The sequence below is a fragment of the Corapipo altera genome, unplaced genomic scaffold (assembly GCF_003945725.1).
Source record: "Corapipo altera isolate COAL_440 unplaced genomic scaffold, ASM394572v1 44b, whole genome shotgun sequence".
NCBI classification, from domain to species: Eukaryota; Metazoa; Chordata; class Aves; order Passeriformes; family Pipridae; genus Corapipo; species Corapipo altera.
Window position 1 is genome coordinate 2,191,406 of NW_020884932.1, and position 21,073 is coordinate 2,212,478.

General features: G+C 39.4%; 1 protein-coding gene across 5 annotated transcripts in view; it reads left to right on the forward strand.

The window, feature by feature from the left end:
• The window catches only part of FYCO1 (FYVE and coiled-coil domain containing 1), a 42,255-nt gene extending 21,470 nt beyond the window's left edge, over positions 1–20,785 (forward strand). For 3 of the 5 annotated variants that reach the window (XM_027659377.1, XM_027659375.1, XM_027659378.1), the window contains exons 9-19: positions 414–506; positions 1,551–1,669; positions 2,591–2,758; positions 3,188–3,337; positions 4,741–4,946; positions 5,294–5,438; positions 14,574–14,657; positions 17,534–17,629; positions 18,661–18,871; positions 20,141–20,250; positions 20,663–20,785. In XM_027659377.1, the coding sequence (XP_027515178.1) occupies positions 414–506; positions 1,551–1,669; positions 2,591–2,758; positions 3,188–3,337; positions 4,741–4,946; positions 5,294–5,438; positions 14,574–14,657; positions 17,534–17,629; positions 18,661–18,871; positions 20,141–20,250; positions 20,663–20,738 (1,458 nt within the window). In that variant the 3' untranslated portion in view covers positions 20,739–20,785. The remainder of the gene's footprint in view (positions 1–413; positions 507–1,550; positions 1,670–2,590; positions 2,759–3,187; positions 3,338–4,740; positions 4,947–5,293; positions 5,439–14,573; positions 14,658–17,533; positions 17,630–18,660; positions 18,872–20,140; positions 20,251–20,662) is intronic. The other 2 variants (XM_027659379.1, XM_027659380.1) reach the window with 2 other exon arrangements.
• Positions 20,786–21,073: the final 288 nt, after the last annotated feature.

Consider the following 21,073-nt stretch of genomic DNA (forward strand, 5'->3'; position numbering starts at 1 on the left):
TGAGAAGATCAAAGTTTGGCTTCCAGAAAAACCTGAATCAGCCCTGTATATGTGAAACAGCACACCTAAAGGCTGAAGATTTTATTGTGGATTTTTTGCCATTCTGAGATAACGTCTAAGACTGGTGGTTGATCAGAGACTTATGCCATTGCATGAGTTTGACCTTCTTTTTGTTCAGAATTGTAATAACCTATGGAAAGTAGCAGTAAAACACAGCTAGTGCCACCACAGAGGGAGTTTCCTTGATTCCAAGAGCTGAGTGTCTTTTTAGCTGTCTTTCATAAGCCTGAAAGTGGTGCTGCATTTATCACACGCATGGCACTAAGAGCACTCATGATTCACAACTGGGAATTTTGTAAATGAAGGGGTGGCCGCTAGAAGATTTCTAACTCCTGGCTCAATCTCTCTGCTAGGCAGTCAGTGAGGAGTGTGGGAAAGTGAGAGAGCAACTTGAGGAGCAGAAGCGACAACAGCATGCTGTGGAGGAAGAGATTACCGAGTTACAGGTAGGTGCTTGATCTGATTTAAAACCAGAGGCGTTTGTGTCAGCAGGCATTAGTGTTATAGCTGAGAAGGCAAGCAGCATTTCTGATGACTGGCTGTGAGTCTGAGAATGCCCTTGAATAAATACACCATGCTGCAGACAAAATACTCAGCAGCTGACAGCCACCAAAGCAGAGATTATGAAAGGCACAACTTCACTTAGGATTTGTTCTGTTTTGAAAGCTAGCCAGGTTTTCTGTAAGACCTGGCTAAGTGTTCTCTTCTTGAATGGGAGTGCAGGTTCAAAATGTGTCTTTCTTAGGCCCAGCATGCAGCTGTACACAGTTACATGTCTGGATCCTTCTGTTTTCAGGCTTCAAAGGGCACTGAATCAGAGAGTTAATCTGTCTGAGAAATAACCCAGCCAGAAAAAAAATAGAATTTTTGCAATAAATTTATTGAACAGTTGAGTTAGGAGGGTCATACTGAGTTGTAAGAAATCCAGAAACAAGGAAGTTAAGGTTACTGAATGTGGCCCTGCCTGTTAACAGAAATACACACACCTTTAGATGCAGTTGGATATGTTCCCTGAGGACTCCAAGTTTGGCATACACATAGCCTCTGGAGAGGCTAACTGTGAAAGGAGTTGGTTTTGTTGTCCATTGGTCTTCATATTCCATATGGCTTTAATAAAGAACATTTTTCTCCTACTTAATTTTTTACTTTTCAATTTTTTAGGTGGCGAAAAAGCTTTCAAGGTGTATTCTTTTGCCATTATCTTTGAGAGATTTTCCTTGATAAAGAGGCAAAAGCTCAACTGACATGAACTAACAAGAATTACAGACTTAATGCTCTCTTAGTTTAGAGTTTATCCCTTATTCAGTGTGACAGAAGTAATCAGTCACTAGTACACAACTAATTACCACCTGCTTATACAATAATATCTTAATTGGTTGTGTGGCTGTAACTGATTCTTCTGAAACATAGTTAGCTGTCCTGGTAATGGTCCTATGCATGATAAAGTGTTATTTCTATATGTAAGGAAATGTGGTCATTTATTTTACTAGGCTGCAAACACGAGTTTGTCCAGAAAGCTGGATGAAGCAAGAGAGCAGCTGTCTGAGTCAGAATCTGCTCGGCTGCAGAGGGAAGAAGAGGTGACATCTCTTAGAGAACTCTTGGAAAGGTGAGTGTTTAGGTTCTTTACACAAGCCATTAATTGTAAGCCCAGCAAGGGAACAATAACCAAAACATAATGAAAATCTCTGGGGTTTATGAAGTACTGTGTGCCACAGGGTTTATATAGGGCAAATAGTGCATGGGCACTGATGAGGAATATCAGATTGACACTTCAGATAAGAAATAGATAAATTACACAGCACACATGAATGAGCGGTTTAGGTTTTACTGTATTGTTAGCTGAGGACACAAATTCATTGTATGTCTTCCTTCATGAAACTTAAAGATGTTTTTATTACCTTCTTTTACCTTATAGGTTAAGCACAAAATTAAAACAATATTGGGGGGGGGGGGTTGTAAGGAATGGAAAATTTAAGGTTTTGGGCTGTTTGTTTTTTCTCTCCTCTACATGAGCTTCAGGGAATCAGCAAGAATTATTTGAATGGGACCACATACTGCTTGTCTTTGCCACGTTTCTTATCAGCTTTAATTATCTAACTCAGACTGTGTTTTCAAGGTCTGTAATGTGGGCCTGTGTGGTGTGGATAATCTGGAAATCAGAAATAGAACTCTGAGGCATGGACTCACACAGAGTCTAATGGGTTAACCAAAGCCTATGTATTTTTATGTTTTTTGCTGATATCATCTGTTTTATTCCCAGTGTGGTAGCCATCATAAGCTTTACTATAAGCAGACCATCCAAGAAATTGCTGATTACTGACTGTGTTCACTAGATGGTGGACTATGTGCATTTTCAGTGATGCAGAAAAGTGGAGAGATTCTGTCTAGCTCTAAAAAATTCACAAAATTGAGAACAATTTCACTGAAACTATCTGTTTATCAGGGTGGAGTAGCCCATTCTTCCATGGGAAAGACTTAAATGCACATGAGCTAAAAATGATTCTTAATTGCCTTTATATTTGATCAGGATCCAAAAAGAAGCTGATGAAGCAAAAGAGAAGATCCTGGATTACACTGAGAAGCTCAGCAAGGTGGCAGCAGACAAAGACAGCAGTGACCAGAAATTATTTGCTGAACTGGATGACCTGACAAGAACTAAACACTTCCTTGAAGAGCGTTTGATAGAACTTATCAGGTTGGCATCAAAACAAACAGCAAGCAGAAATTAAAATCCTAGCTTAGGATGTTGAGGGATACTGCCTAGGTGGTCCAGTCTTGTATTCCTGAATTAAAGATACAAGTAATAGCCAAATTCATCAGCAGCTGAAATTTTGCATTTCCCTAATACAGTAAAAAAATGTAACACCTAATGTTATCTCCTTAATTTGCTGTCTGTTTTGCAAAAATATGTAGTTCTCCACATGGCATGTGTTCTTCTCCTTGCCTTCCCAGAAGCTTCAGGAGGTTTTTTATCTATCTTTATTTCTGAAAGCTCCTCAGAAATTTAGAGCAAAGGAATTTTTACTGTGAAGCTTTCACCAGCATTCCATTTGAGGTTAGTTAACAGTAAACCAGCACTGATAACTTCTGTGTGTTTTTCTTTCCTTTAACTGTGTCTCTGCAGAGATAAGGATGCTTTGTGGCAAAAGTCTGATGCTCTGGAGTTCCAGCAGAAGCTCAGTGCAGAGCAGAGGTGGCAGGGGGACACAGAAGTTAATCATTGTCTGGACTGCCAGAGAGTGTTCTCATGGATGGTGCGCCGACACCACTGCAGGTCAGTTTGTTCAACTGTATTGCACCGTTCAAAAGCAAAATTCAGTATGATCATCTACATGGATGAAAGATTTCTTAATGTTTGCAGTTCAATGATAAAAATCATTGATATATGACATTATAGAGGCTGAAAGAACACATGAGCTTAGAAGGGGATACGAGACGTTAATGGAAAGGTCCCTTGACATGTATTAAGGCAAAGATCTGGATGCAACTCTGATAGTATCTCATTTCTGGAAACAAAGATAATCACACTCTACCTGGTGTGTTTCTTCTCTCTTCATGCTCTAAACAATATTCACTAGGATGGTTTTGCTATTGTGATGTAAGTATTCCAAAACAAATTCCAACCTGCTGTGCAAATGTAAATTTTTTTACTTACACTAGATATGTTCAGAGATAATTACCAATTGCAGAGTAATCTTTTTTTAAAAAGTTGATATTAAATTATTTCCCCTACAGTTAGTATTATTTATCCAATCTAGATTTATTAAACTATATTTAAGTGGATACATTTCGGGGTCCCAGTGATATGTTTGGTTTGGCTCTTCACAGTTCCTTATTCTCATGACCTGATTTGTCATGTAAGGAAAGAAATACTGGGACTGTTTCAACTGCATATAAATGTAAACAGCTTTCCATGGGGATTAGTGAATAATGAAGTCATTTTAGGTAAAAACTTCCAAATTACTCATTTCTGCTGAAGTCTGTGAAAGGTATTCGTGTTGATGATTTAAATGATTATGAAAAACAAAACCATTAAAACTTCATGAGTAGCAGTCATCCCTTCCGGGTGCTTTTCTTCATGAAAATCTTTAAATGCTCATTAAAAAATACTGAGAGACTTCAGAGTGGGGAGGGCAGGAGGGATAAATGTACATGTATGAGTCCAATACTGTTTTTTCTTTCTTGTCTGAAGGGGAGAGGGGTTATTATGAAGCAGAGACTTATAGATGTGTTCTTACAGTCCTTACAATCAAGTTGAGTTTTGCTGTACCTTAGTATGAGATTTGGCCTATGTGATATTATTAAGCTCATTTCCTTTCTATGTACTTAGTATAAATATTATTTATTTGTATTGCATATTTGTGTGCATTTGGTTGTTTTATGTCTTTATATTTAAATGTAATTTTATTTCTTTTTTAGTATTTTTAGTTTTTTCTGTTTTCTCTGTTTATTAAGGTAGCAAAGTGTGAATGTGAATTTCTGTCCTGTGCTTGTCAAGAAGGCTTGTTTCACTTCAGAAAGGAGCACAGTCTGTATAATGAGTTCTGCCATGGATGTAGTTTTCACTCTTTTGCAGAAAACAAGACTGTTATGACAAAGCCCCAAACTCTGTCACGTAGATATGTTCCAGCTGTATGTGGTGCTTTTCTAACACCTTTGGTTTTGAATCATTTCTAGAATGTGTGGTCGCATTTTCTGCTACTACTGCTGCAACAACTACATGGTGACAAAACCTGGTGGAAAAAAGGAGCGTTGCTGCAGAGCTTGCTTTAATAAGCCTAGAGTCATTGTGGACAGTACAGATGACTCTGGATCCAGTGCCAACCAGGAAGGATCACCAGCTTCATTGGAATCGCCTGTGTCACCATCTGAGAGGACTTTTGGTTAGTTTATTGTTTGCATGCTGTGGAGAAATAAGTAGGGTTCTTTGGCAGTCTCCAAGAAACCACATGGTCACCTCCTGCTCTGAGGACCTGCAGGATGGTCATGGAGTGTTTTCAGGGTGTGACTGATCCCATCTTTGAATTTGATTGGTATTGACAGAAACATGTATGTACATTAAATGAGTGTCAGTCAGCCCAAGGTTTTATATTAGTTCTGGTAGTTACTTAATGCTTCTGTAAAGGCAAAGGAATGGCCCAGTCTTCCCCCTTAAGGGCTTTGCTTGTTTATTTTCCAGACAACCAGCTAATATTGTTTATGTTTATTTTCATGTCCTTTTATGGCACAGTTGCAAGTGAAGCCTCTAAACCACCAGATGATGCAGCATTTGATATAATCACTGATGAGGAGCTGTGCCAAGTACAGGAAACAGACTCTCTCCACAATGAAAGTCAGATGGAAAGAGTGTCCCTGGATCAAAGCATGACAGATTTGTGAGTAAACACCGGTTCATGGAGAGGGGACTCTTTTGGGTTTGCTTTAGAATGTTCTTTTTTTTTCCCATTGAGAACCTCTGCATAAAGAGAAGACACCACTGTTCCAAGGTCACATGTTCATTTTAGACCAACACTACATAATTTTGACCTATTTGAATAGTCAGCATCAAATCTAGTAAATATAAACAGCTCCATCCTCTCCCTCCACCTGTTTCTCCACAGCACAGGGGAGTAGTCCCAGCTCTGTGCTGTCATCAGGCCAGCTGTCACCTTTAAAGCAGCATTCAGGCCATGCTGGATCACTGGTCATGCACATGACTTGTAATAAGAGCTAAGTGATACTGTCAGAGTCACCACTGCGTAGTATCAACAGAACAAGGAGGTGGGGAAAAGTTGAGGAAAGATGTGTTCTTTTTATGACAGGCTTCATTTAACTAAATGTGAAAGAACCTGTCTGTGTCCATAGGATTCCTTTTTACCTTAAGATGACAGCTCACAGAAAAGAAAAAGAACAATTGTGCAGCTAAATCTGGCACAAGTTTGTTATTTCTTTCTTAAGAAAAGGAGAGTGAATGTGGATTTCAGTAATTTTTTTTTTACATCCATTTCTACATTGAATTAGCAATGAAGAGGATCTCATCTGAATATCTAAATACTTGGTTTGCAAATTATGTTGTAGTATTATAGTGTAATATATATCGAGGTTTATACAAAATGTTGATTTACTATTGTTCAAGTATTTCAAGTATTTTACAAAACTTCCGTAAAATATATTATCTTTTGAGAAGAAAAAAGAAAGACAAATTTCATCTAAATTATGCACTTGCTTTGCTTCTGAGCAGAAAAATAAACTTGATAAATCTAAATGCTAAACTGAAAATAGCCACAGAGTAACTAGTCTGTTGCTGAGAAAGCAGTCCTACACTCTTTTGCCTTCAGCAGACACATTTCTGATATAAACCACAGTGACTTGCAGTTTGTTTATTTGGTAAAAAAAAATTTCTAAATTCTATGTTTTTGTTTCTTGGTAAATAACTTGTCTTTATTCTGCCTATTTTGTATACTGTTGACGCTGACAGTATATTTCTGCTTGTGATGTGCTGAGCATACATGAATGAACTGAGCTCCACAATGCTCTTGCGAATTGTTTTGCAAAGGGGCAGTTTGTGGTGGTGCGTTTTTGTATGTTTGTTTGTTTTATAAAGGAAAAAGTGTAATGTACTACTAATTTGAATTTGTGCTGTCTGCAGAGGGTATATCACAGTTGAATGAGCTCTGGAGAAAACAACCAGAAGAAATAAGTGTGGGTCACCATTTGTTTCAGTTTGGGATTGATCTAGATTTGTCTTGTCCCACAAAGTATTCAAGCTAGAAGGAAGGATTGCCACTAACAGTGGAACACTATTCTTGAAGAGTGCCCATGCAACAACCTGCTTACACCATGTAAACTTTTGCATGTTGTCCATCTCCCCTTGTTCACATATTATAGGCAGGAGAGCCAGGAAGTAGTGTTTTATCTCTGCTGCTCTTGGTTATCAGTTTCCTGAGCAGGTGGGAGAGTCTACTATGGTCATACTTGGAGCGAGAACGGCCTTCTTACATCGCAGATGACTTGATCATCTCATGTTGATTGTGTGGTTTTGTGTTATGGGAGAGATCTAGAAACTGATAAATGAGTCAAGTGATGGTCTGGTGCCGGTGGTCTGTGTTGAGAGGAAAAAAACAGAGCACAGTGTTGATTGTGACAGCAGAGTTTTCTCACTTGTTTCTGTGGCGAGGAGTGTATGTGTACCTGAAGCTTGAGTGTCGCTTAGCAGATGAGCAGATAATGCAGCACAAGATGCTTTGGGGGTTTGAGAGTAAATGTACCAGAGGCACTATACTGAGAACAAGCAAAGATTCTGCTAACCCTCTGTTCTGTCTTTGATAGCAGCCCATGGCAGATGTACTGAAAATTTCCCACATTTCAAGGATCTGCAGTTCGGTTACTTTCTGAATTTCTTTGCTGCAGATTTCTTGGCTGTACTGGACTGAACACCCTGAACTTCATATAGACCTCTAGTCCTTTTATTGTTTTTTGAAAGTGTCCAGCTAAATGTGGCCTGATGGAAACTTTCGATAGTCTCCACTGGCATTCCAATAATGTTCTCCTTGCATGAAATTGAATACTTTGAGCAGAATTTACTTTGATATTGTGCCTGGGGAAGACATGAAGGATCCAATATTGTGCTTGCTAGATGCAGGTCTGAGAAATACATACAAATAAGTAAGTTTTCAGGCCAGACTTCTTTGTTGAGATCTCCTGAAAATAATCCAGTCTAGTTGGGTTTTGCCAGAGATGTGAACTAATTGGTGCGGCTCTATAAATGAGGGAGATAAGCAGCCAAGAGAGGGAAGAGAAGGGAAGCTTGGTGTCCAAATAGAAGATCTGTGATACACATGCTCTGTTGACATAGTTTCTTATGACCTTACTCTGGCTGACTGGCAGTCACACTGACCATATCTATTCTAGGTGTGAGTCCTTTCTGGATTGGCAATGCGAGCTTCTGCTCAAAGAAGTGAATTATCTTAAAGGACATTCCTGTTTCTATTTGTCATCCTTTTAGTGCCTATTGTACTGTTACTCTATTTTTCACTTGTTTTCTTCACCTAGCCTGCCACTGTAGTTCTTTCCTTGAAGTGACACGAAGCAATTACAACAAAAATATTTCATAACAGCAAATTTTGAGAGTCTGCCTTTACTAGTATAGGTCAGTTGAGAATCAATTAAAACTCAACTTGGTCATGAACTGCACAGATGTGTGATAAGATAGTTGATGTACCAGCATAACTCTGGCTGACTTTGAAGCAACTCTTTCCTACAGGTTAGGATTAAGCAGCAGTTGCTTCATTCTTTCAAGTCTGTTATGTGTGTTTGGAGCAACCTGATAAAAATCTTAATGTGAGAAGCTAAGTTGTGTAATTGTGGTAGATCCTGCTACTTCAAGGCTCATGGGTTTTCTTTTGAAGTGTTGTATTTTTAAACTCTTATTTCTAAAGCATTCACATTTGCAGATTGTGTTCTAAAACAGAGGTCAGGATAGTGTATAGCACTGGATCAAAATCCTCAGGGTAAACCAGTGCACTGTGTTTCCATTTTTACATATCACAGACATTACATGCCTGCTATACATGTTGCAGCAGCAGAACCAAGATCATAGACAGCAGAATAATAATAAAAAAAAAACAAAACAACAAAAAACCCCCTTGCCACCACCCTGGTACAGAAACAAAGAGTTTATTCACACCTTGGTAGTGGTAGAAAGAACATCTCAGCCTATCTGCACTGTGGTTGCTTTGGTTTGCATTCTTTTTTTTCTTAAAAAAGGCTCATAACACTCTTTCCTAACCTAATTACTACTAACATGGCCAAGTGCCAGTGTAGCCAAAAGGGGGAACTGAATGTGGCAAAGCATTCACTGTGCAGAACCAGCCAGGAAGGAGTGGGGGCAGAACCTCTTGCCATCCTCTTGCTGGCAAAGCCTGCCTTGCTGTCTATGGGGATAGCAGTTTTACTTGCCATACACATGTAAAAGCACAATATGTTCCTTCCTGGTTTTACTTAAGGATATTTCACTGTGGGAGGAACGAGAGATTGTGTAGTAAGGAAAGGATTACCTAAGCAGCTGTTTTCTAAGGGGGAAAAGGGACATGGACACAATAGGTCAGGTACCACTGAGCTGCACTGCTCTGATAAGAAGGACTGAGACTTAATGGGGAGAAAAGGAACATCCAGAGTGAGTGTGATTATTTAAAAAATGGTTTGAAACAGTTTAAACTGGTATTTTAAAGCTGTAATGCAAAGGACTTTCAACCTTTGGGCCACACCCAACCCTGCCTTCATCACAGCTGCATAAAGCCTCCTGCTCCTCTCCAACATCCCTTCTTTTTCCTATTCCAGTCTGTTCTCCAGCCTGTTCTCCTACTCTCTGCAAGAGCTTTTACATACTTTCGGTCCCAATCTGCCCTGCTCCCTGCAGACCTTTTTGCCTCCCACTGGGAAGTGAAAAGGCCAGAGGTTGAAAGGGAGGAGTGGAGGAGCAAGGTTGGAAAACAACTAAGGAGTCCACAGTTTCATGGCAAGGGAACCGGGATGCCAGGAGAAACAGACTGGAAAGATGTCAGAAAAATGTGTGGGAGTGGGGATGTGAGAGTTTGGATCTAGGGAAGCAGTGCTTAGTGTTGGAGACCACATGTGACATGATGTCCCTTCTGTTTACCAGGGGTCTGGTCAACTGGCACCCTGAGCTCTGTTATCAGAAGTAAGATACAAAGATGTGTAGGGGACGTTCAGACCATGAACTTGATAGTAGATGAAAGGCAGATGAAAATGCTGCTTTATTACAGAAATTTTAGACTAATACTAAAGGATTATGTGTAGAGAACTCCCAAATGGGAAAAAAAAACCCACCCAAAAAAACCCAATCACACAGGAAACCCAGCATGAAGATTGAAATGTATATGTTTTTAATCCAGGAATTCTCATGAAATGAGAAATGAAAGGCTGAACTAAAATATGTGATATATTTGAAACAAAACTCATAAAAGTTTTTATTAACAAATACTATTCATGGAAAACCAGCATGCCAAACTCCAGAGGTTTATGAGTCAGGAAATTCAAGTTAGCTTTATGTCATGAAGCGTGGGCTCTGCATAGCTAACTCAGGTACCAGCTTTGGCTGGAAAAGCAGGAGACACTGAAGTATCATGATTAAGACAGGTTGGTCTAAAGTTGATCACAGTGTTTATTAATGGCATTGTATTTCCTCTTTCACTCAGGCTACCCATCTCAGCATTTACAAAAAAACAATGTGAAACAGAAACAGTGAGATAGTTGACAGATTTTCTAGGCAGTTTTTGTAGCTTTTGGCATCTGCATTATTTGAAGCAGTAGGTTGAGAGTCTTCCTGTTCAGGGGTTTGCCACTGTTTAGCCATAACTTGTTGTTTGATACATCTTGAGATTTTAATAATTTCCTGTAAGTACCTTCTGATTTTCATCCCCATGAAGAAATGCAGAACAGGGTTAAGACAGCCATGGAAATAAGCAAGAGTTCCTGTTATGATAATTGCATATTCAAAACTGCTATTCAAGTTAAAACTCCAGTCTATGTTAATTATCAGTCTCAAGAAAGTATAGGGTAACTGAGAGGGGATAAACGGGACAACTATAGAAAATATTTTTTATAGATTTGTTCTTTTGAAGAATTCTGACATGCAGTGAAGTTCTAATAATTAGTGAGTAGCCAATGATCATGGCTAGCATAGGAATACAATATGCAAGAGTCACTTGGATCACTTCAAGAGCCAATTCTGTGTGATGGTTTGGCTATTCTTCCTGACATAATGCCTTATCAATATTAAACACCTCACTAAAAAGTATGGTGTGGCAAATGCTGGCGTGATCGCTGAGATCAAGACACAGATTAATTTGCCCCATGTCATTTGTTGTTTGGTTTGACACATACGTATTTTGGTGGCAAAAGTGATAGCAATAAGTCAGTCAGAGGTGATAGACATTAGAGTTAACATTGAAGTGTATACAAGCTTCATATAATACAACATGCCATGGTGCCTAAAGTCCACTCCTGAGCAACAGAATATCCCTACAGTGGCAGCATCCAAAGGAAGACCTGTCAGCTATAGCCAAGTTCACCAAAAACATGTCTGTCAGCATATTCAGTTTCACATGGAAAACTAGTATGGCAAAGACCAGTGCATTTTCTGCTGGGCCAAGGATGAAAACAACTGAATACATACAGAGCAGGAAGACTCTTGTAAATATGAAAATTCTCACTTCTGTTTTCATTGAGATCAGTGATGGAGAAGTTATAATAAAAGTTAGCAGCCTCTGTAGTTGCCACGTTGCCTTCTTTTTAAAGGCAGCCTGTAAGGAGATACATTGAGGTTTTTTTTACTGAGCAAATAATTAAATCCTAATGCATCCAGGAGACAGGAAAAATCCGAAGTGCTAACAGATAAGAGTTGTAATAAAGCATACATGACAGACAAAAGCAAATCTATTTATTTGCTTAAGAGGATTGGCTTGACAGTCAAGACCCAAACACAACAGCTGGTGGATTTGAATACATCATCTGTTACCAGATTTATACTGTTAGGGACTCAAAAGCATACTCAAAAGACAATTACAAAGAAGCTTCTGAAAATAGTGTAAGGATTAAGCTTTCAAATACATCAGTGCTTAAGTGTTTGAATTGAGGTCTTCTGGGGAAACCCATGAGAGAAACAGAATTCATTTTGCCAAATCTAGCCTTTGGGCTCAGGTTGCAGGCTCTGAGTGCCAGAGTCATTTGTCTTGGGTTGGACCTGTCCTGAAAGGCATGGTTTGAGTCTCAGCAAGTGAGCACCTGTGGTTCAGTTCAGCCTCATCTTGTTTTTTAGATGTTAGTCACATCATCAGATGGTGGCACTTCTTCCTTTCCCCTTCTCAAGTGACTTACTGGAAACATGGAGGATTTTCATTAATGTATTTCTAACAGCCATCTTTACAAGTTGTTTACCTGGTAAATTAAATCTTTCATAAGACGGGTTTTTAAAGATTTAGTCCAAAAGTTAAATGTCCTCTCTCTTGAGCTACAGAGAATGTTTCTGTGAGACTAATCCTACTACAAGATATTTCTCAGCATAAGATTAGCAGAATTCACCTCTGAATCATTAACATTGGCTGAAAGGCCTTAACTGGTGTGTTGTAACATACAGCAGTTTGAATGTCTCTTGATTCTGCAAGGGAGGGAAACAGTATTCAGAGAAAGCAACCCATGCAGTTAGATCTTCATAGCAGCCTGTGGTACCATTGCTGGAGTGCTTCTGGGACTCTGACTTTTAGAGCAGTGTGCTTGTACCTCTGAGTACTTGAGTTTGGAACCTGTGGATGTGTATATAAAAAAACCCAAACAACTCCAAGTTTGACTTAATCCTGCAGCATATTTACTAAAGTAAGACTACTGACACAAAGCTCTGTGATGCCCTTTAAAATTGAGTTGTTCCTTGTGCTTCATTGCATGTGGTAGCAGTTTCTCTGCCTCTGAGAAAGAAACTTGAGCAAGGTGCTAAATATTCACAAACTGCTCCTGTCAAATAGAGTAGCAATGGGTTGTGAAAACCACCTGCTTTTATCAGTTATTTTCAGATGCAGAACAGAGTATGAGGATGATACAGCAGTGGCTAAGCTATGTGGTAGCATCTGTACCCTAAAGCAGTGTGAATGTCTGCCTTGAGAAAAGATAAAAGTTCTCACTGTACTGCAGAGGGCCAGTGATTGGCCCTTTCTAACAATGAGGCCCATTTAAACTCCTTAAACCCAGAAAATGTCACTTGTGAAGTGTCTTAATCATGCATTTATGGAGAGCTCATCTAAGCTACTCTGGTCACCCTAGTTCGCAGTGACCTCAAGTCACCAGAGATGCTTCTTTCTCAGACTGTATGGGCAGGGATGGCCTTCCCATGGATATCACTACTCTTCCTCCCAACATCCATTTGCCCTTATCCGTACACAATAAATCTTGGGATCAATTCTGTAACTTTTAACAAACTCTTTACCGAAGATGACTGCAGTATCAGCAGTATTCAACCCTTAGTCCTGCATTCGGGATCAAAAGAAACTCATACATACTTCATTTCTGCTTGCTAACCTACCTGTAATTTGACCTGTTTCCTCCTTTGTTTCATAATCTGTGTTTCCATATAATATCTTTTTGATGGACTGCTCAAAGAAGCCCTCTCTGGCATAGGAATGGTAAAAACAGAGGTGGGCTGTGTGAGTTCACCTCAGGTAGTGGGCTGAGAGATTAGCTGTTACTTCTGTACAGGTCAGTCTGAAAACATTTAATTGTATAGCTATGAAGCTCCCTGTGTGCAGAAACCACCTCGGCTGCAGGGAACCTGCAGGCTCTGGGATGGAGCAGCCTCTGTGGAGGTACAGGCTGGGCATAGAGGGCTAGGGAGCAGCTCTGCTGAAAGGGCCTGGGATCCTGGTGGATAGTGATCTAAACACATGCCAGAAACAGCCTCTGCTATACCTCTCCTATAATTCTGCCTCAGCTTCCTTGTAATAACCTCTAAAGAACTGTGCAAAGAAAAAAATCTAAGCTAGTGTTACCCACAGAGGTGGCTGTAGCCTTGGTGATCTACAGACTGTGCAGTATTTGGGATATTTGGGCAGCAGCTTGCCAGTGTTTGTAGTGTTGATTCTCATAGTCATCTGTTTGCTGCCTCCTGCTGGGGAGGGGACGTGAAAGTACCCTGGTAATCCCTAATCACTTATTCTATACCTTTTGCAAATGAGCATTTGAAAGCTGTCTGCATCTCAGAGCCTTTGCCAAACCTCTTCCTTATCACAATACTGAAAAAAGAACCATCATAAGATTTTGCATGTTGTCCCTTGAAGCATGGAAATATTCCTTTGTCGTGATTGTTTCCCTAGCTTGCTTTCTCTGTATTGTCTCTGGTCTTACAGATAGAATGTAACCAATTTTAATACCAATTTTAAGTCAGGAGAATCCTCTTGTATTATTGCTTCTTTTGTTGGTTTGTTTGTTGTTTGTTTTTTTCTTTTTCATACAGGATATGGCGTAGTTAAATCATACAGAGGTTTTTTTTGAGAAATAGATGGGATTTCCTATGTACCAATAAGCAGGTCACCCACAGCACATGGTGGTAGATCTTCACGTCCATCCATCGTTTTTTCCCATCAATTATCTCCATGATGCTTTCCCATCCCAACATATGTCAGGGTTTGCTCATAACCTTCCCATCCCTTTCCCACCCATACACCATGCAAGACACTGTCATGCACCCTGTTAAAAACAGTGAGCTCTGTATCCCCCATGCTCCACCCCAAATCAGCCTCTTTTCCTGCCCTTGTCAAGGGCAGTCTGTGGCATCCTTTCTTCCGATCCTTCACCGTCTTCTTTCTTTTTCTTGTTCTTTGTTGGGCTGGAGGGGAAGGCTAATAACTAAGTTAGGGTGCTTAGGGGGTGTTAGGGGTGGTTCTGACCTGCTAGATAACAGCAGGCCCAGGGAATTATTGGTGCACTTCAGCATAATGCCTTTGATTGTTTCTTTGCATTTTCAGATGTGTTTGCTGGGCTAAGCAGCTGTTAGGGGCTCTGTACAGCCTCCACTCTCCGTTTCAGGTTTCTGGCTTTCACAGAATTCGGTAAGATTCTCACCCTGGATGCCTGAAGTTCTCTCCAGAAATTACTGCGCTGCTGACAGGCAGATGGCTTTTGGGATTTCACTGCTTAGCCATGTGAAACCAACACCTCAGACACATAGCTATAGCTGTCAGAGCTCAGGTGTTTATGAAAGCAGAAAATTGCCAAGTGCAGAGTTGAACCAGCTTCCTTCAGGATTTAATTCTGAAAGGGACTTCTAACTCTCAAAGCCACTTATGATGTTGATCACAGCATTTTTAGTATCATTTGTTAGAAATGCTTTCCATGTATAAGAACAGGCATACTGGTCAAGACCATCCACTGAGGGACAGTGACCAACACCAGGTGCCTGAGGAAGAGCATAAGAACAGGACAGGCATGAAGTGATACTTCAAAATGCTCCACCAGCCTGTGACAACCTGTGTCTTGAGGATTTGCTGAATCAGAGCTGTTCTCTTCCTCCTGTAGTGTCTTTTCCATGCTTCAGTTCTTCCTGCTTTTCATCCCCACTTCATTTCACTTAAAAAAAAAAAAAAAAGAGAAGAAAAAAGTCCAGACTGTTTAAATAGATAGAGGATACGTACTCATAAGCTGGCAAACTGGAGGAACATCTTAATGCTGCCACATAAGGTGAATAGGTCATGCAAGAATAAATTCTCTGGTCAGGGGGACAAGAGCTTCAGTTAAATCCTGAGACTGTTTCTTATATTTTCCACATAGGCTAGCAGACCTCAGTTTAGACTGTTGGACTGAATGGGATATTATAAAGAGAAGGAGGATTTGCTTTGTGATTATAATGCACTTTGGTTTAATATACAGAGTGAGAGACTTAGCATTTCCTTAGCCTATAGTGAGTAGATGTGTGGTGAATTTATTTATTGGAGCAGCCAGGTGGAAAGCTAACCACCTAACCATGTACTGGGTTGCAGCAGCAGGAATAAGGAAAATCACATGTTAGAGGAGAACATGGAAAATATATTGGTCCTGGGATTTAATTTACATTTCAGAGTTCCAAACAAAAGGTGAAATTAATGACTTAAATAATGAACTCTAATGGTATTTTGTAATAAATCATGGAGTTTGACACTTCTGGAAGCCTGTAGTCATGTTCTCTTTGTCTACATTAATTCAAGACTGTGAAATTAAAGCTGTGTAGCTATCATGGTGGGAAGGGAGACTTATATGGATCACAGCATGAAATCTGTTGCTGTTAACCACTATGCAAGTGGTTAACATATAGGTTTACAAACTACAGTTTAGTTTTCTAGGTGTTGGGGTTTTTTTTGTTTCCAGAATCAGTTTTCTTATCTAGTTGTATAAAGATATTTAACAATGAAATTATTTTTATCACTTGCTAAGTATTTTCATAGATGTTGCATTAACCTTTATGGGCCAGCTTTTAGTATGTCATTTCTACATTTCAACTGGGAGGTAGTGTTTGATTATAGCTCAAGTTCTGGCACTTAATTACAGCTGTGAGTGTTCTGTACATATCCCAACTGTCTCTTTAGGGTATAAACAGTAGTGGCATGAATCTGAAGAAGTCAAAAGTTATCCAAGTGGCTACAGGAATAAGAAAACAGGAATAACAGAACATGAATTCTGCAGGTAACAGTGCTTTGACTTCAGGAAATATGTAGACAGTGGGTGCAGCTTTTTTTTTGCTGCATTCATTTGCTGCATATTGCAGTCATAAAAGTAAATTCTTCATGTTTCCAATAATACCACTACACTAGACTTAAACCTGGTTGCATGTGCTGCCACAGTATATTCAGATGCTGCTAGTGACAAGCTGAAGGAGTTGTTACCTGGAGATATTTTCTCCTGCTCTTGTGGAGAAATGTCCCATTGGATTTAAAAGAAAATGCTAAACTGTGCAGTGCTTTTGAGAATTGCTCTACAGCAAGTATGGCAATTATGCCCTTTTGGGGCATGATTACACTTGGTGGTTCAGAAGTGCATATGGTATTACATTTTATTAGATTCCACTGGTTTTTGGAAGGAACTGACCAGTTGGTTTCCTGTATATAAGAATCCTTGGCATTTTTTCTGGCAATGACAGTCTTATTGTCTCAGTTACCAACCTGCTGAAATGCTGAGAAGCAAAACAAGAAATAGTTAGAGAAGCTCTAACTTACTTGGAAACTATCAGCATTTGTTTACTGACTCTCAAACTCGTCCTACTCCCTTGTGTCCAGCCCTGTAATTTTTAACTGATGCTACTCCATTGTTCACCCAGAGCATACACCCTTTTGGGGGTAAGGAGTGATTAGCAGGTTCTTCCATCCTCTTCCTCTGCTCTTCTGGACACATCATGCTGTGGAGGAGAGGTCCTGCTTTGTCATCTCGTATTCCTTGTATGAAAAGAAGACACACAGTAGTGATTCTACAGTGATAAAATATGTTTTGTGTACAGTTGTCAGAGTAAGGAACTGGATAATATGCTCAAACACCTCACAGATTAAATCCAGGGAAATGTCTTATCCGTTTGCCAGCTTTGATTAAGGGACAAGTGCAGACTGTTTTGTTTGTGTCTGGCCTCCATGAAGTTTCCACCTGCCAGGGAATCTTTAAAACCTGACAGCATCTCAGTATTGTCTTACGATTGCAGAAGAGATGTTTTGGATGTACTTATGTATTCTTCTTAGCTCATGAAACCAGGATAGGAACAGTTTTATGTTCGTGCCCAGTGGTGAGCAAACAGGGCTGCAGTTTTGCCCAGGCAGTTTTGTCGCTAGAATGTACAAAATAAGAACCCTAGAATTTGGTATTAGAACTATCAAAGTGTTTCTATTTTAGGAAGGAATCAGCATGCAGATGGTATTTGACCACATACTACTCAGGTAATCATGATTTTCCTTTTTTTCCCTTGTTCTAGAAACAGTACATGTAATTCTTCAACCTTTGATGAATCTGAAGAGTGGCAACTTGCTCAAGATGCTGAGATATGCTTGTTGAAGTCAGGAGAAATCATGTAAGCAGAACAGTTTCATTACCTCCAGGTTGAAAGAATAAAGGCTTGAGATCAGATATCAGCTATGTGAGCACAAGTCTTGCAGGCTCCTGGAAGAGCTGATCCCTTGTGTCCTGCAGTAGAATTTGATCTGAGGAGGATGAGAGAGTGTAACTCAACTACACAGAGCAGCAGCAATAAGCCAGGTCCTCCCTCTTCAGTCCTACAAAACTTTAGTGCAAGTGGGAAACAAGAAGGAAAGATGTAGGTGCACATCACACCAGAAAATCTTCCTTTCTATTCTTAGAAGGAGGTCAACAGGAAGGGGGCTTAGAGGGCTGTGCAGTTCTAGCAGTCGCTGAAAGAGACTGCAGGGACGAGTTGGGGAGTGCACTGCTAGTTGGACCTGTTTGCAGTCTGAAATAGATATCTGAATGAGGTCAGCTCATATAAGGCTTTAGGACTTTAGCACCAAGATAATGCTTCATCTAGGTGCTAAGAACTTCCTTTTTAATTGGAAGTATTTTGAGGCAGCTTTTTACAGCTTGTTTGAGTAAAATAGACCAAGATGTAGCATTAAGTGCTTCAGAGGATCTAGAAGGATCTGCTGTTCACATTTCATCCATCCATCCCCTCTGTACTCCTGATCCCCATTTCCTGTACAAATGATACCGAGAAAGATGAATAAATTAGGTAACTTATTTTTTGTTTAAATTTGTGTTTAAAAAGAACAGTAGAGGGCAGCAGATGCTTTTTTAATTGTAGTGACTCTAAAAGGCTTTACTCCAGCACTGGTTTTCTCTAGCTGAAATGAAATAAATAAGTGAACAAAATCCACATTTGCCAGAGCAGTGAAAGTTCTTACTATCAGTCAGCTTTTCTGTAGTTTTTGCCTTCCTCTAAGGCTGAATTTTCATGCATTTTGTGGACCTGTCCTAAATATGCTGTGGAGTCTACCCCAAATAGATGCAAAATAAAAAGCAGTGATTAGTGGGTTTGTCTGAGTAAGTGGATTGGATCTCTTCAAGTAATTATATTTTTCTCACTCACAGGATCAAATTACCCCTTACAGTGGAAGAGATCATAAACTTTGGAGAAAGCAACAAAGAGCTGTTCATTAAATCCAGCACCTACAGTATCATTCCCATCACTGTTACAGAGATGGGGCTAACAATTAGCTGGATCTTTTCATCAGACCCCAAAAGCATATCCTTCAGCGTTGTCTACCAAGAATCTGAAGACACACCACTGGATCAGTGCAAAGTAAGACCTTTGTTTCCTTACTACCTTAGAGACTGTAGTACTCTACAGTCGGCTGCCTAAAGGAATCAGCAAGTATCACTAGGAGGTCTCACCAAAATGTCAGTTGCTATTGCATTAAGGATTTGTTTCTCCAGTTAAGCTGCAGTTCTGCTAAAGGCAGGGCTACATCTGTAGTTATTTAATGTCGCCTGCAAAAGTTCAGTTGAAAAGCACTGTAGCTTTACTGGTTGCATCTGAAATTCACCCACTATTATTAAACAAAACCAAAAGTTCCAAGCCTGCAAAATTCTTCTTTTTTCCCCCTTTTTCAAACTTACTTAATTTCAAGCCCTTTAGGGCAAATTTGCCAGGTCTTGAGCAGAAGCCACAAGAAAACATAAATTGCTTGAGTTATCTACATTTCTTACAATGAAGCATAAGCTTGATGGTGTTCAAAATTGCTTTGCCAGTGACCAAGATACCAGTTTTTATATGTGCTGTCCATATTTCATGAGGATTATGGATTAAGCGAATCTATTTTACTCAAGTAATTGCAAAGTTTTACTAAGGACAAGGCAGCTGTTGGTTTAATCCACCATGGTAGAGGGAACTCTACAGCTGTGATTTACTAGGGGAATAAGACATTTATATAGCGTGTGTTAATTCACTCCATGGCTTCCAACTCCATGTAAAATATCTCTTAATCTGAAAGACGAATGAAGTGTGAATGTTGCTTTTGTCTTGATACATTTATTTGATATAACTTCTGAGTTTTATGGGGTCATTCTTGATCTATGTCAGCTGCTCTTCTGACAACTGTGCTAGGGTTTTACAGCAAGACACATAGAGTCATAGATACACATGCTTTTGCTGTAAGCTCAGATAAACAATTAAGATTTGCTGAGAAAGCTTATTTTATAATACAGGGAGTATAAAAGCATATATTAAAAGACACATTTAGCTAAATCTTGCTCTTCGATATATGGATTTAAGGCAGTGTTAGTAAAGTTGCTTAGATTAACATTTAAAAGATCAGAATTTGATTCTGTCTCTAAAGCAGAGATTTATAGGTTATTGCTGTAAAGAGATTATCAGAGGAAAACAGGTATCTCAGTGTGAGATTTTAGCTTGGGTGAGGTTTTAATGCTCATCAGTTAAAATAATTAGTTTTGCAGGCATATATGCACTTTGGGAGTTTCAAGATGGCTGAAGTCTAAATACGTTTCTGAAGGCAAATGTCAATTTATAGGGCAAATAGCAAGCTTCATTTTGATTTGTATTGAATTCCAGGTTCTTATCCCTATGACTCGCTGCAACTCTCATAAGGAAACTATCAGAGGACAGGTGAAAGTCAGAAACCCTGGAATCTACACACTGATATTTGACAATACATTCTCTAGGTAAGTCCTAGCTGGGTGTAAAAGGTGAAATAAGCTTAGTTTTAGAGACTGTGGAACTGATCAGATGTATCATTATTCTTCCATTCAGAAGTAAGTATGAGAAATTGGCTAAGAGATCTTCAAGGTCGAGTTTTGGTTCTTGTTCTTGTTTGGGTTTTTCTCTCCCCAGAACAGAATTTCACTCTTCTGTTTCCACCTCTGGGAAGGTAAACAGAAGTAAGCAAGACAGTTTGGTCAGGATTATCATTTTATTAACAGGAAGCTTAACAGCCCTTGCACAGGCAGACTTTCTTTTGACAACAGTCAATTTTTTACTTACATATAAAGTGAAAGACTGAATACACTTTTAAGGCTTATTGCTTAGTTGACTTCAGCTGACATGATCTTTTTGCTCTCTCTTCTTCCTTGACAGGTTTATCTCAAAAAGAGTGTTTTATCACTTGGCTGTTGAGCGACCCGTCATCTATGATGGAAGTGATTTTCCATAGCCTTGACTATACTGTGTTATTTTTAATTAAATTTTTAAGAAATTATATTATTTATGTACATGTAAGCAGACTGATTACCACTGTGTTTGAAGACTCTGAAACTATGCAATAGTTATAATGCACTTAAGAAGAGATGGATACACTAAAAAATGGAAGCCTTTTCAGGAACACTAATGGTTCTGTACTATGTACAGATTGCTGAAAAGCCAATGTTTGATTTAACAGGTCAATAATAACCAATTTTTTTGTGGGGAGAAAAATAAGTGTGTGGGTGTCTAAATGCAAATTGAAATTCTCTGCTGAATTATCGCATTATTTTTCTTCCAAAAAATATC